The sequence below is a fragment of the Phyllobates terribilis genome, unplaced genomic scaffold (genome assembly GCF_046119375.1).
Source record: "Phyllobates terribilis strain yellow unplaced genomic scaffold, ASM4611937v1 Scaffold_5__5_contigs__length_657084704, whole genome shotgun sequence".
In the NCBI taxonomy this organism is placed as follows: domain Eukaryota; kingdom Metazoa; phylum Chordata; class Amphibia; order Anura; family Dendrobatidae; genus Phyllobates; species Phyllobates terribilis.
The window spans coordinates 285552360-285565909 of record NW_027362765.1 but is presented as its reverse complement, the minus strand read 5'-3'; the positions used below and the strand labels follow the sequence as shown (position 1 = coordinate 285565909).

At 42.7% G+C, this 13550-nt stretch overlaps 1 protein-coding gene across 1 annotated transcript in view; it reads right to left on the bottom strand.

The window, feature by feature from the left end:
* Positions 1-778: 778 nt before the first annotated feature.
* TOM1L1 (target of myb1 like 1 membrane trafficking protein) overlaps positions 779-13550 on the bottom strand; it is a 209624-nt gene continuing 196852 nt past the window's right edge. Inside the window, exons 15-16 of the mRNA XM_073684180.1 lie at positions 8135-8205; positions 779-2807 (exon numbers count right to left, since the gene is read on the bottom strand). Of these exons, the coding sequence (XP_073540281.1) occupies positions 8148-8205 (58 nt within the window). The 3' untranslated portion in view covers positions 779-2807; positions 8135-8147. The remainder of the gene's footprint in view (positions 2808-8134; positions 8206-13550) is intronic.

The following is a 13550-nucleotide window of genomic DNA, read 5'->3' as shown; positions in this document are numbered from 1 at the left end:
GGTTATAGAGATATCAGCATTCAGAGCACTGATAGATCTGCATCAGAGAAAACAGTGATTGTTTCAAAATGACAATATGTAGCCCAGTAAGTGACGTACCGCTGGAATCAGGGTCTCTGTCCCTGCATCGTGCTGCTCTGAGATTACATAGCAAAAACCTGGTAAAAGATGTGGGCTTTTGTTTACTACCGGTTTGCCATCTGTTTCAGGTTACTATCTCGAGGTCACTTTAGTAATGTCAAAGAGTTTCAAAGGGGTTAGGTACAGTCCTAGGAGACCTAAGAGTGTTACACATCAGGACAATTGACGGTTTTGCAGTATTGTGAGTTGCGGTGAATAGATCAAATATTTTGGGACGAATTTGAATTTCAGAATATTCGAACATGTCTACATTTTTCTGATTGTATAGGGAGGTGCAGTACACCAGCTGCTTTCTTAACTAGTAGACCAGTGAAAAGGAGAGAATACCGCATTGTAGGTTTTTGTGTGTTGTCCTCCATGACCACAATGGCATATAGTTGCATACATCATAGACATACATTGGGGAATGCTCCGGACATATAGAGAACAAGTATTGTATATTCAAAATGTTTCAAAGCAAAAAACGTTAAAAATAACTCAATGAGCTGCATAGAATTGATGGTGTTGCGTTTAGATTTTTTTTCAGTGCGCAAGCACATAAATCACTGGATGAATAGTATGTGAAGGAGCCCCAATACTAGTTTCAGTGCATACATCCAAATCCTAATCATTCATCTAATAAAAGAAGACAAATCTATGTCAAGAAAGAAATGGTTTTATTAAAATGATTCCTACAAGCAATAATAATAATGACCACTAGATGGCACTAGAGGATTTCATTCCTCTGTTATGCAGTGATCAGGAAAATGATCTCTGTGCTGAAAACATGTTCTCTCTGGGTGGAATTCAGTGAAAGGTTAAGAAATTCCCTGCGTCTCCTCAACACTCGTTGTACATGTTATTAATTGCAAAAGAAAATAAAACTATTGCAGATAGGTATTTCCATCTATTACTGTCCGTGCACACAAACAAGGAAAGGTTTTAATTTAGGAAGAATGTGACTCCCTCCATTGCTACCGCATTAGAAAATGGAAATCTATCCTGTCGAGGTTAATTGCAGCAATGCTTCACTAAGTCTAAAATTAAACAGATGAGAAACAGTAAAACTTTCATTTGAAACTAATCAAATTTTCATTTGAGGACATCGGCTGAATAAAGAGAATGGATCTGAACTATATTAGTCGCGTAACACCGTGTCCACTTGATAAAAAAAAAAAAAAAATCCAATAAATTCTCCCTTTTTACTTGTCGTATAACTAGTGGGGATGTGATAATGCACAATTTAATATGAAAATGAAAAATTGTCCATATGCCTTTGATATACTGATTGCTGTTTATGCTGCTATAATGAATGGAATTATTATATATCTTTATACTGCTTAGAGAATGTTTTTTTCAAACATATACCCAAAGACACCGAATCCGAAAAAAAATATATACCCGATACATTTCCCCATTGATGTCACCATTCTTAGTGATTTTTCCTGCAGTTAAATGACCACGGCAGCAAATTACTGGCCCCACCATGCACAGCACAGTACTGCTAAGGCCAGTAATTGGCTGCAGCGGTCATGTGCAGGGTCGGTACATCACGTCGGCAGGACAAGGAAACAATGCCGGTTGGACCACCGGAGTGATATAGTCCTGTCAGGTTCCCTTTAGATATTTAGAAGTTGCCCCCATCTGTGATATAGGGGATAATTTCCCTATCGCTGACCGCGGGTACCCCCCACCGATTCCGGCTCTGAGGACCCCTGTGTGAAGCAGTGGTCAATTATGCCCACTGCTGCTCTATTTATTCTTATAGGAACATCGAAGACCAGCGGAGTGCAGTGCTTGGCTATCTCCGGTGGTCCCACCAAGAATGAATGGAGAGGCAGTGAGCGTGATCGACTTCTGCTCCATTTACACAGACTTGGTTCTTTGGATCAGTGGGGGTTTCAACGGTCGGACCCCCAGTGAGCGTGAAGTTATACCCTATTCAACGGATAGGGAATACCTCTTTAAATTCCATAGCAGCCATATAAATCTGTGTATAGTAAGCTCCCCCTAGTGGTAGTCTATTAAATAGACCAGGTAGATTGGTGGGAGGTGCTAGATCAGGATCCATTCTCACCCCCCTCTCCTTATAGTGTACATATGATACTATATATATCTGGAAAACATAAACTGCATCAATCATCAAATCTGCAGTTGGATGTAGTAGGCTGGGGCTGCACAGCGACAGGTTTAGAGCCGAGCAATACATTTGTGCCACTTGCAGTTACGCGGCTATTTTAGAGTTGCAATTTGATGGCAGACACGTCGACTTACAATGAGATGTATGGGGGAATAGTCAAAGGTGACTTGTGACTCAAAAAAAGAAATAATCACCATGTAGTCCTAGGATTATTTGCAAATAAAAAATTCAGTGTCTTGAGATTTGGGGGAAGAATTGGTTAATAATGCAGCATCAACATGATTGAAAGTTTAAGACCATGGAATAAATGAACGTTCTGTATTAACAGCAATATCGTCTGCGGCCACATGGTTGCCATGAATATTCTTGACAGTTTACGGCCTTGAGGCCTCGTGCAGCCTTCCTTTACAGGTAGAGAAGGACGCTCTCCATTCATCATGTCTTCCTTCAAGGTAATGCCACTGGCTTCTTGTGGCATCAATGGCAAATTGCATAATCAATTGTTTCTCTACATCTGTCTGTCCATCATCCTCGGTATGATAATGACCTGTCACAGAGGTTTTTGGACAATTAGAAATATGAATGCCTCAGTCAATTTACACATTTTGTCATGCTGTGATAAATTATGTGCCCCCTTTAAAACGTCACCTCTTTCTACACATCTGTCACGACGAAAATATACAGTACACAAAGAGAAGAGTTATAAGTGACAGGAACGTTCCACAACACCCAGATCTCCCATATGAAACACTAAGTGCCCCTTTAAAATTACTCTTTGCACCTTCTTTACCATAATAAATGCAACCAAATTCTTTCCCCAATAGTTATAGTAGTTTCTGCATGTTAGGCCATGTTCACACGTTCAGTATTTGGTCAGTATTTTACATCAGTATTTGTAAGCCAAAACCAGGAGTGGGTGAAAAATGCAGAAGTGGTGACGTGTTTCTATTATACTTTCCCCCCGGCACACGCTGCAAACACGTCTTCTCCAGAGGTGCTCCAGGTGCACCAAATGTCTGTGGAGAAAATCCAATCTGGCCAAAGATTTCCTCCATTATAAGTTTATGCTTAAAACATACAACTCTGCCCTTCACCTCTGCAAACAAACCTACTTCAACACCCGCATCCCAGCACTATCCAAGAATCCAAAATAACTGAAACTTTTCATTCCGTCCTCAGTCCAAGTGTTCAAGCCCCAACAACCAAGCTCATCACTGATGATCTGGCTGATTATTTGAAAAAAAAAATTGACCATATCCGTCAGGAAATTTTCTCCCAATCCCCTAATATCATGCATTCACTTCCTTCGTGCACTTCATCCAGCCGACTTTGTCTTTGAACCGGTCACAGAAGAAGAAGTTATCCGACTCCTCGCATCCTCTCGCCCTACTACCTGCACCAGTGATCCTATTGCCTTACATCTCCTTCAGTCCCTTTACCCAGCTGTCACCACTCACCTAACTAAAATATTTAAGCTCTCTCTCATCTGGCATTTTCCCCTCCTCCTTCAAACATGCCAACATACACCCATTACTTAAGAAAATGTCCATCAAGTAGAACTGCGCTGCTAACTATAGATGTGTCTCTAATCTCCCCTTTATCTCTAAACTCCTGGAACGCTTGGTCCATTCCCGTCTAATCCGCTATCTCTCAGACAACTCTCTTCTTGACCCTTTACAATCTGGTTTCTGCTCTTTACATTCTACTGAAACTGCCCTCACTAAAGTCTCTAATGATTTACTAAAAGATAAATCTAATGGTCACTACTCCCTGCTGATTCTCCTGGATCTCTCTGCAGCATTTGACACTGTGGATCACCAGCTCCTCCTCACTATGCTCCGCTCTATCGGCCTCAAGGACACTGTTCTCTCCTCCTTCTCCTCTGACCACTCCTTCACTGTATCTTTTGCTGGCTCCTCTTATTCTCCTTTTCACCTAACTGTCGGGGTTCATCAGGGTTCAGTCCTAGGCCCCCTTCTTCATCAGGCATAGTATAACACAAAATCTTAACAGTCACATACTTATACACAACAAGACAATATTCCTGTGTCCTGTTGTGCATAAATATGTGACTCTTCAGATTTTGTGTTATACTAGCCTGATGAAGAGACCTGAGTAGTCTCAGAGCTTGCAACTTGTTACCATCTTTTCAGTTAGCCATTAAAAGGTATCAACCACTGAGGACTCTCAAATCTAAATATTTTTCTACTGTCTCTAACATCATGTCTGCCATCTATCTGCCATGTAATCTGTCAAAAGCTGAACTCCTTGTGTTCCTCCCTCTACTAGCCTTCCCAAAACCAATATTGCCATTTCCATGTGTGGTTCTACCATTACTCCCCTGCAGTATGCCTGCTGTCTTGGGGTATTATTTGACTCATACGTTTCCTTCACTTCCTATATCCGATCACTCGCTCATGTCACCTACACCTCATAAACATCTCTAGAATTTGACCTATTCTTACCTTTGATTCTGCAGAAACTTTTACTGTTGCTCTTATTCATTTTTATCTGCACTACTGCAACTCTATACTAATCGGTCTCCTTCTTCCTAAACTTTCCCCTCTTCAATTCATCCTGAATGCAGAAGCCAGGATTATGTTCTCCTCCAACCGCTACACCTATGCCTCTACCCTGTGGCAGTCATTGCACTAGTTGCCCATCTACTACAGGATTCAATATAAACTTATCACTCTCACCCACAAAGCTCTCCATAGTTCAGCAACCCCATGGTTCAGCATGACCTAAGGCTAACATGCTCAATAATCTGAACCTCCCATTCCCATCTCCAAGATTTCTCCCTTGCTGCGCCAATTCCCTGGAATGCAATACCCATGACAATTTGATTACCTCCCAAAATCAACAGTTTTAAGCACGGCCTAAAAACGCATTTCTGTAGACTTGCCTCATGTGTCTGCCCTATCACCTTTCAGGTGCGGCTTTAAATACTTTCCTCCTGCTAGCATTTCCTTCTGGTGATAGACATCCTTCTTGGATGTCCAGCCATTCTACTGTAGTTTAAAGCCAGTCAGTGAAATTACAGCCAGGGTTTATCTCTTTGCTGTCTCTGTTCTGTACTCTGCACCTATCTTCTTTTTCTTTCTAGGAAGTAGGCTGCATATTATCTAACAGTACATTCTTTATACTTTATTTCACATTTTGTGGTTTATTTTCCTCATTCAGGGATCACTTTTTATTTTAGCACACTTTCCCTTTTGTGGGTAGTTCACACTCTGCTCTGCCCTGCAGTTCTTTAGGCATAGTGTGAAGCGCTCGGCGGCCTTTCAGGCAGTATAGGTCCAAGTTACTATGTTCTAGTTTGTGGTTAGGGCTTTCTCAGCTCATGCAGGAACCACTAGCGATTGCGGGGTCAGGATCTGTAGACTGTACAGGAACCGGCAGGGTCAGTTGTAGGTTTTTTTTTTAGCTTTACCTATTATCCCGAGTGAGTTGCTACTCTAGCATAACAGTAAGGCTACGGCCCTGCTATCAGTATATTGGTCAGTATTTTTTCTCAGGCGTGGGAGCCAAAACCAGGAGTGGGTGATAAATGCAGAATTGGTGACTTGTTTCTATTATACCTTTTCTCTGATTGTTCCTCACCTGGTTTTGGCTCCCACTCCTAAGAAAAATACTGACCGAATACTGATAGTGGGGCCGTGACCTAAGCTTGTGAGCAGGGTCCTCACTCTTCTTGGTGTCTGTTGAATTATATGTTACTCTGTGATGTCTTATCTTGCTTCTACAAGTTCCCTCTGAATTGTAAAGTGCTGAGGAATATGTTGGCGCTATAGAAATAAAAATTATTATTATTAGATTGTTCCACTCCTGCTTTTGGCTTACAAATACAGATGTAACATATTGACCAAATACTGAACATGTGAACATAGCCTTAGATTTTACCCTCAGATCCTTATGCACATGGGAGATATCGGTACATGAAATATCTGGTGGCTGCTTATTTTTCTCTACCTATGGCTATAAACCTAAAGTGACACAATGGCGCCCACGCTCCTCAGCACCTCACCCTATAAGCTTTGGATAGTCCCTATTCAAAAGATGGCAGAAAGATATAAGCAAGCTATACCAAACCCCAAAAATTAAGTCGCTAAAAAATCTTGATACAAAGAAAATACAATGCTTCACAAATAACAGATTAGATACAGCAACCAAAAGGTTTTACTGATTAATCATAAAAACCTGCCACATGGTCCACTGTGACACATCTTGTTTCTATTCTATAGCAAAGTAATTTTTTTGTGGGTTTTTATTATTTTTTTTGTTGCCATCTATTGACCCTACGGCTTGAAAGGAAACTGTCACCAGAATTTTTTTGCCTCATCTGAGAGCATCATGAAGTAATGATGTATCGAGAGATATGTGTCACTTACTGGGCTGCTTGCTGCAGTATTGATAAAATCACTGTTTTATCAGCAGGAGATTATCACTGGAAGATTAGCAAACCTGCTGCCATGTAGTCCTCCATATTTATGAGCTCTGAATAACCCTGCCCCCACCACTGATTGGCAGCGGTCTGTGTACACTGTGCATAGGCAGAAAGCTGCCAATCAGTGGTGTAGGCAAGGTTACACAGAGCTCAGCATTCAGAGAACTGGTAGATCTTCAGCAGAGAAAACAATGATTTTATCAAAACTGCAGAAGGCAGCTCAGTAGGTGATACATCACAGGAATCAGGGTCTCTTCCCCTACATCATGCTACTCTCAGATGAGGTAATAAAAACTTGATGACAGATTCCCTTTAATGAACTACACACAGTGAATTCTTCACTGAGCCACTGCTTTTGCCCAATTGTTGCCATATTTAATTCAGCACTTCTTGCTGTTTGGCACTTATGGACATTAAGAAAATGGACTGTCAGTAAGAAACCTATGGAGACAGTTTATAGCATTAACTTTCCACAATCAAACAATGGTGCTCTATGATGGGCGCTATGCTGGAGATAATACCAGTCCAGTGTCCCCAGGGTCTTGGTGTTCATGAAGAACTATTTTCCACTATATGTTATAGTCACATCCTTTATTATAAGCAGCAAGTAGAGGACACGTTTAAATCCATTAAGAAATAAATAGTAGCCTAGTGGGTTTTTTTAGGCCAAAACTCTTACAGGAGTCCTTCCCATTTGCTTCTATTACAAAGTATAGAACGGCTTCATAGCGGAAAACTCTGAAGAAAGTTCAGCTCACTTCTTTTAAGCGCTTGACGTTTTTGAAAACGCCTGAACATATGAACTGCAAGTCCTTGTATAATAGAAGTGAATAGGAAGAGTTTTACAAGTGTTTTCTGAGCGTTTCTTCATGTTTTTCATTGCAGAAAAATGCAGTGTGAACAAACCTTAAAGAAGTTGTCCACTACTTTTACATTGATGCCCCATCCGTAGATGACACCAGTACCGGTTTTTCTCATACATGTTTTATAAGGATGTGTGAAGGAGTCCTATCTTATATGAACATGTCTAAAAATTCTTCAGCATCCCAATACTTTATGCCAAACAATGTATCGGCCCTCCTTCACACATCCATGTTTAAACACGTACATTGGGGAAAATAAGTATTAGATACACTGCCGATTTTGCAAGTTTTCCCACCTACAAAGAATGGAGAGGTCTGTAATTTTTATCGTAGGTACACTTCACCTGTGAGAGAATCTAAAAATAAAAACCAGAACATCACATTGTATGATTTTTAAATAATTCAATTGTCCATGGTTGATCTGCAATACCAGGAGCAGCGGAAGGACTAGAATGGCGCTGTTTCTTTTTTGCAATTTCATATTAGTTATGTTGGTCTGAATTTGCTGAAATCCTGCCACAAATACAAAGGTACATTAAAGAACAGAAACATAAGGGTTATTACCATGCAGAGAGAACTAGCTGGAACGCTTCATTGGTTTCCATGATGCGGTGTCAATTTCTTCATAAATAGAGCTGGAAGAAAGGAAACACATTAATACTACTGTGGCCAGTAACTTACAGAACTTACCGTCCTAAAATAATGAATAATATTAATCACCAGTAAATAGAAAGCTTTGTGGTTTCCATCTGGCAGGCTGTTACAAATAATTGTCAGCTTTTTCTCAGCTATATGTGACACTAGAAAAGCTGAGTGATAATGAGCACAGCTTTCATTACAGCTCCCACGGGGGTCCTCCCATAGGGGTCCGGCAAATCTCACTAGTTAGTTACCTAATATAATGGGAGTCGAGAATTGATGAAAATTTTGACTTGCTCAGTTTGGGAAAAAAGATGCTTAAGCAGTGATCCCTTAACATATATACAGTACAGACCAAAAGTTTGGACACACCATCTCATTTAAAGATTTTTCTGTATTTTCATGACTATGAAAATTGTACATTCACACTGAAGACATCAAAACTATGAATTAACACATGTGGAATTATATACTTAACAAAAAAGTGTGAAACAACTGAAAATATGTCTTATATTCTAGGTTCTTCAAAGTAGCCACCTTTTGCTTTGATGACTGCTTTGCACACTCTTGGCATTCTCTTGATGAGCTTCAAGAGGTAGTCACCGGAAATGGTCTTCCAACAATCTTGAAGGCGTTCCCAGAGATGCTTAGCACTTGTTGGCCCTTTTGCCTTCACTCTGCGGTCCAGCTCACCCCAAACCATCTTGATTGGGTTCAGGTTCGGTGACTGTGGAGGCCAGGTCATCTGGCGTAGCACCACATCACTCTCCTTCTTGGTCAAATAGCCCTTACACAGCCTGGAGGTGTGTTTGGGGTCATTGTCCTGTTGAAAAATAAATGATGGTCCAACTAAACGCAAACCGGATGGAATAGCATGCCGCTGCAAGATGCTGTGGTAGCCATGCTGGTTCAGTATGCCTTCAATTTTGAATAAATCCCCAACAGTGTCACCAGCAAAGCACCCCCACACCATCACACCTGCTCCTCCATGCTTCACGGTGGGAACCAGGCATGTAGAGTCCATCCATTCACCTTTTCTGAGTCGCACAAAGACACGGTGGTTGGAACCAAAGATCTCAAATTTGGACTCATCAGACCAAAGCACAGATTTCCACTGGTCTAATGTCCATTCCTTGTGTTCTTTAGCCCAAACAAGTCTCTTCTGCTTGTTGCCTGTCCTTAGCAGTGGTTTCCTAGCAGCTATTTTACCATGAAGGCCTGCTGCACAAAGTCTCCTCTTAACAGTTGTTGAAGAGATGTGTCTGCTGCTAGAACTCTGTGTGGCATTGACCTGGTCTCTAATCTGAGCTGCTGTTAACCTGCGATTTCTGAGGCTGGTGACTCGGATAATCTTATCCTCAGAAGCAGAGGTGACTCTTGGTCCTCTTTTCCTGGGGCGGTCCTCAAGTGAGCCAGTTTCTTTGTAGCGATTTATGGTTTTTGCAACTGCACTTGGGGACACTTTCAAAGTTTTCCCAATTTTTCGCATTGACTGACCTTCATTTCTTAAAGTAATGATGGCCACTCGTTTTTCTTTACTTAGCTGCTTTTTTCTTGCCATAATACAAATTCTAACAGTCTATTCAGGAGGACTATCAGCTGTGTATCCACCAGACTTCTGCACAACACAACTGATGGTCCCAACCCCATTTATAAGGCAAGAAATCCCACTTATTAAACCTGACAGGGCACACCTGTGAAGTGAAAACCATTTCCGGTGACTACCTCTTGAAGCTCATCAAGAGAATGCAAAGAGTGTGCAAAGCAGTCATCAAAGAAAAACGTGGCTACTTTGAAGAACCTAGAATATAAGACATATTTTCAGTTGTTTCACACTTTTTTGTTAAGTATATAATTCCACATGTGTTAATTCATAGTTTTGATGCCTTCAGTGTGAATGTACAATTTTCAAAGTCATGAAAATACAGAAAAATCTTTAAATGAGACGGTGTGTCCAAACTTTTGGTCTGTACTGTATATACACTGCTCAAAAAAAATAAAGGGAACACTCATATAACGCATCCTAGATCTGAATGAATGAAATATTCTCATTGAATACTTTGTTTTGTACAAAGTTGAATGTGCTGACAACAAAATCACACAAAAATCATCAATGGAAATCACATTTATTAACCAATGGAGGCCTGGATTTGGAGTCACCCCCAAAATTAAAGTGGAAATACACACTACAGGCTGATCCAACTTTGATGTAATGTCCTTAAAACAAGTCATAATGAGGCTCAGTATTGTGTGTGGCCTCCACGTGCCTGTATGACCTCCCTACAACGCCTGGGCATGCTCCTGATGAGGTTGCGGATGGTCTCCTGTGGATCTCCTCCCAGACCTGGACTAAAGCATCTGCCAACTCCTGAACAGTCTGTGGTGCAACGTGATGTTGGTGGATGGAGCGAGACTTGATGTCCCAGATGTGCTCAATGGGATTCAGGTCTGGGGAACGGGCGGGCCAGTCCATAGCTTCAATGCCTTCATCTTGCAGGAACTGCTGACACACTCCAGCCACATGAGGTCTGGCATTGTCCTGCATTAGAAGGAACCCAGGGCCAACCGCACCAGCATATGGTCTCACAAGGGATCTGAGGATTGAAATTCCAATGTTCCAATTGTTCTTTTTCCTGACATAACCTTTAGTGGGAGAGTTGGGAGGGCCCTACACACATCAGATATTTGGCCAAAATTGGCAGGGTGTACAGATTTTAATCTGACCTGTCTGGAGCCTTTACAAGTAAAAGATAGGGGATTCCATTCTCAATATAAATAAGGATTCTTTACACTGAAAGCACTATGAAATGCACTAGTTAATGTGGTTATAGCAAAAAAAAGTGATTAAAATCTCTGAACTGTACACACACACATATATATATATATATATATATACAGTACAGACCAAAAGTTTGGACACACCTTCTCATTTAAAGATTTTTCTGTATTTTCATGACTATGAAAATTGTACATTCACACTAAAGGCATCAAAACTATGAATTAACACATGTGGAATTATATACTTAACAAAAAAGTGTGAAACAACTGAAAATATGTCTTATATTCTAGCTTCTTCAAAGTAGCCACCTTTTGCTTTGATGGCTGTGACGCGCCCCCTGGGCAGTGGGGTACCCGGTGCCGGGCCGGTAGATGCTGGGGGATGTCACAGTGGCGGTGACCCGGTCCGTGACCCAGGGCAGTCAATAAAAAGGGGTTTATTTATAGGGGATTTATGGTGATTGTATAAAGTTCGTGACAACACCTGTGGTATGCGGCTAAGGGAGCCGCTGCTGCAGAGCAGCCCTCTGGAGCTGATGTTACTGCAGCAAGGATGGTGTGGCTCTCCACAGGTAGAGCTTAGCTCCAGGGCAGTGTAGATGTTATGGGTTATGCTGGGCGTTGTAGTGCAGGGATTGATGGCGCAGCAATAATCAGTGAGACAATGGGATGCAGTCCTCAGGATCTTTACTCACGGTTATTGCAGTCCAAGTTACAGGTACCTGTGTAACTTCCCTCATCGTGCTGCGCTTACTCAGGGAGGGGTTCGGGCAACCCCCAGATAGCCCCGGAGTACTTAACAGGACCCCCTTCTGTGTCCTTTCTCTGTCCGTCTCCCTGCACCTCATACCAAGTGTCCCAATCCGGTACCTGCGGGCCTTGTCGGGCGACGTCGGTTCCGTCCCCTGGGTCCTCTATAGCTACCTTCTTGGTGAGACTGATATGGACTGTTGGCTACAGGACATAAAATACTGCAGCCTCCGGTTTCTAGTTAAGGCATAAAGTCCTCCGCTAGTTGAGGGACCGGTTCCCTTTGTGTGGCCTGACCCCTCCACCTTCTGGTGGATTCGGGCGTACGGGTGGCCTCTCGCACTGCCCGTACCCCTGGGGTCCCTTCTTCTGTTCCTGGAGCCCTTCCTGCTCCCTCTCCTCTTTCTTCAGTCCTGGGCCTCTCCTCAGGCCCTCTGCCTGAGCAGAGCTCCGGCAGAGCCCTGCTCCACTCACTGTAGACTGTTCTCTCTCACTGCTGTTCTGATCTGACTGACTGAACTCAACAAGATGGCTTCTCTATATATACCTTCCTCTCATGTGCTCCCCTAAGCTACTTCTTCCACCCCACACCCACTACATAGTTCCTGCCCCCCAGCTAGGGATCCGGGACTGTGCTCTCCCTTAGGAGCAATCTCGCCCTACCCCCACTGCGGGTATGTGTTGGATGCAGGTGTTAGGGTCCCGGGCTGTACTCCTTCCTATCTGAGAGTGAGATACCACACCTCTGGGTGAGATGCAGTACCTCTGTGGTGACCGAACCCTCAGGGGCGCCGCAGCTGCTTTGCACACTCTTGGCATTCTCTTGATGAGCTTCAAGAGGTAGTCACCGGAAATGGTCTTCCAACAATCTTGAAGGAGTTCCCAGAGATGCTTAGCACTTGTTGGCTTTTTTGCCTTCACTGTGCGGTCCAGCTCACCCCAAACCATCTCGATTGGGTTCAGGTCTGGTGAATATGGAGGCCAGGTCATCTGGCGTAGCACCCCATCACTCTCCTTCTAGGTCAAATAGCCCTTACACAGCCTGGAGGTGTGTTTGGAGTCATTGTCTTGTTGAAAAATAAATGATGGTCCAACTAAACACAAACCGGATGGAATAGCATGCAGCTGCAGGATGCTGTGGTAGCCATGCTGGTTCAGTATGCCTTCAATTTTGAATAAATCCCCAACAGTGTCACCAGCAAAGCACCCCCACACCATCACACCTCCTCCTCCATGCTTCACGGTGGGAACCAGGCATGTAGAGTCCATCCGTTCACCTTTTCTGCGTCGCACAAAGACACGGTGGTTGGAACCAAAGATCTCAAATTTGGACTCATCAGACCAAAGCACAGATTTCCACTGGTCTAATGTCCATTCCTTGTGTTCTTTAGCCCAAACAAGTCTCTTCTGCTTGTTGCCTGTCCTTAGCAGTGGTTTCCTAGCAGCTATTTTACCATGAAGGCCTGCTGCACAAAGTCTCCTCTTAACAGTTGTTGTAGAGATGTGTCTGCTGCTAGAACTCTGTGTGGCATTGACCTGGTCTCTAATCTGAGCTGCTGTTAACCTGATTTCTGAGGCTGGTGACTCGGATAAACTTATCCTCAGAAGCAGAGGTGACTCTTGGTCTTCCTTTCCTGGGGTGGTCTTCATGTGAGCCAGTTTCTTTGTAGCGCTTGATGGTTTTTGCAACTGCACTTGGGGACACTTTCAAAGTTTGCCCAATTTTTCAGACTGACTGACCTTCATTTCCTAAAGTAATGATGGCCACTCGTTTTTTTTAACTTAGCTGCTTTTTTCTTGCCATAATACAAAT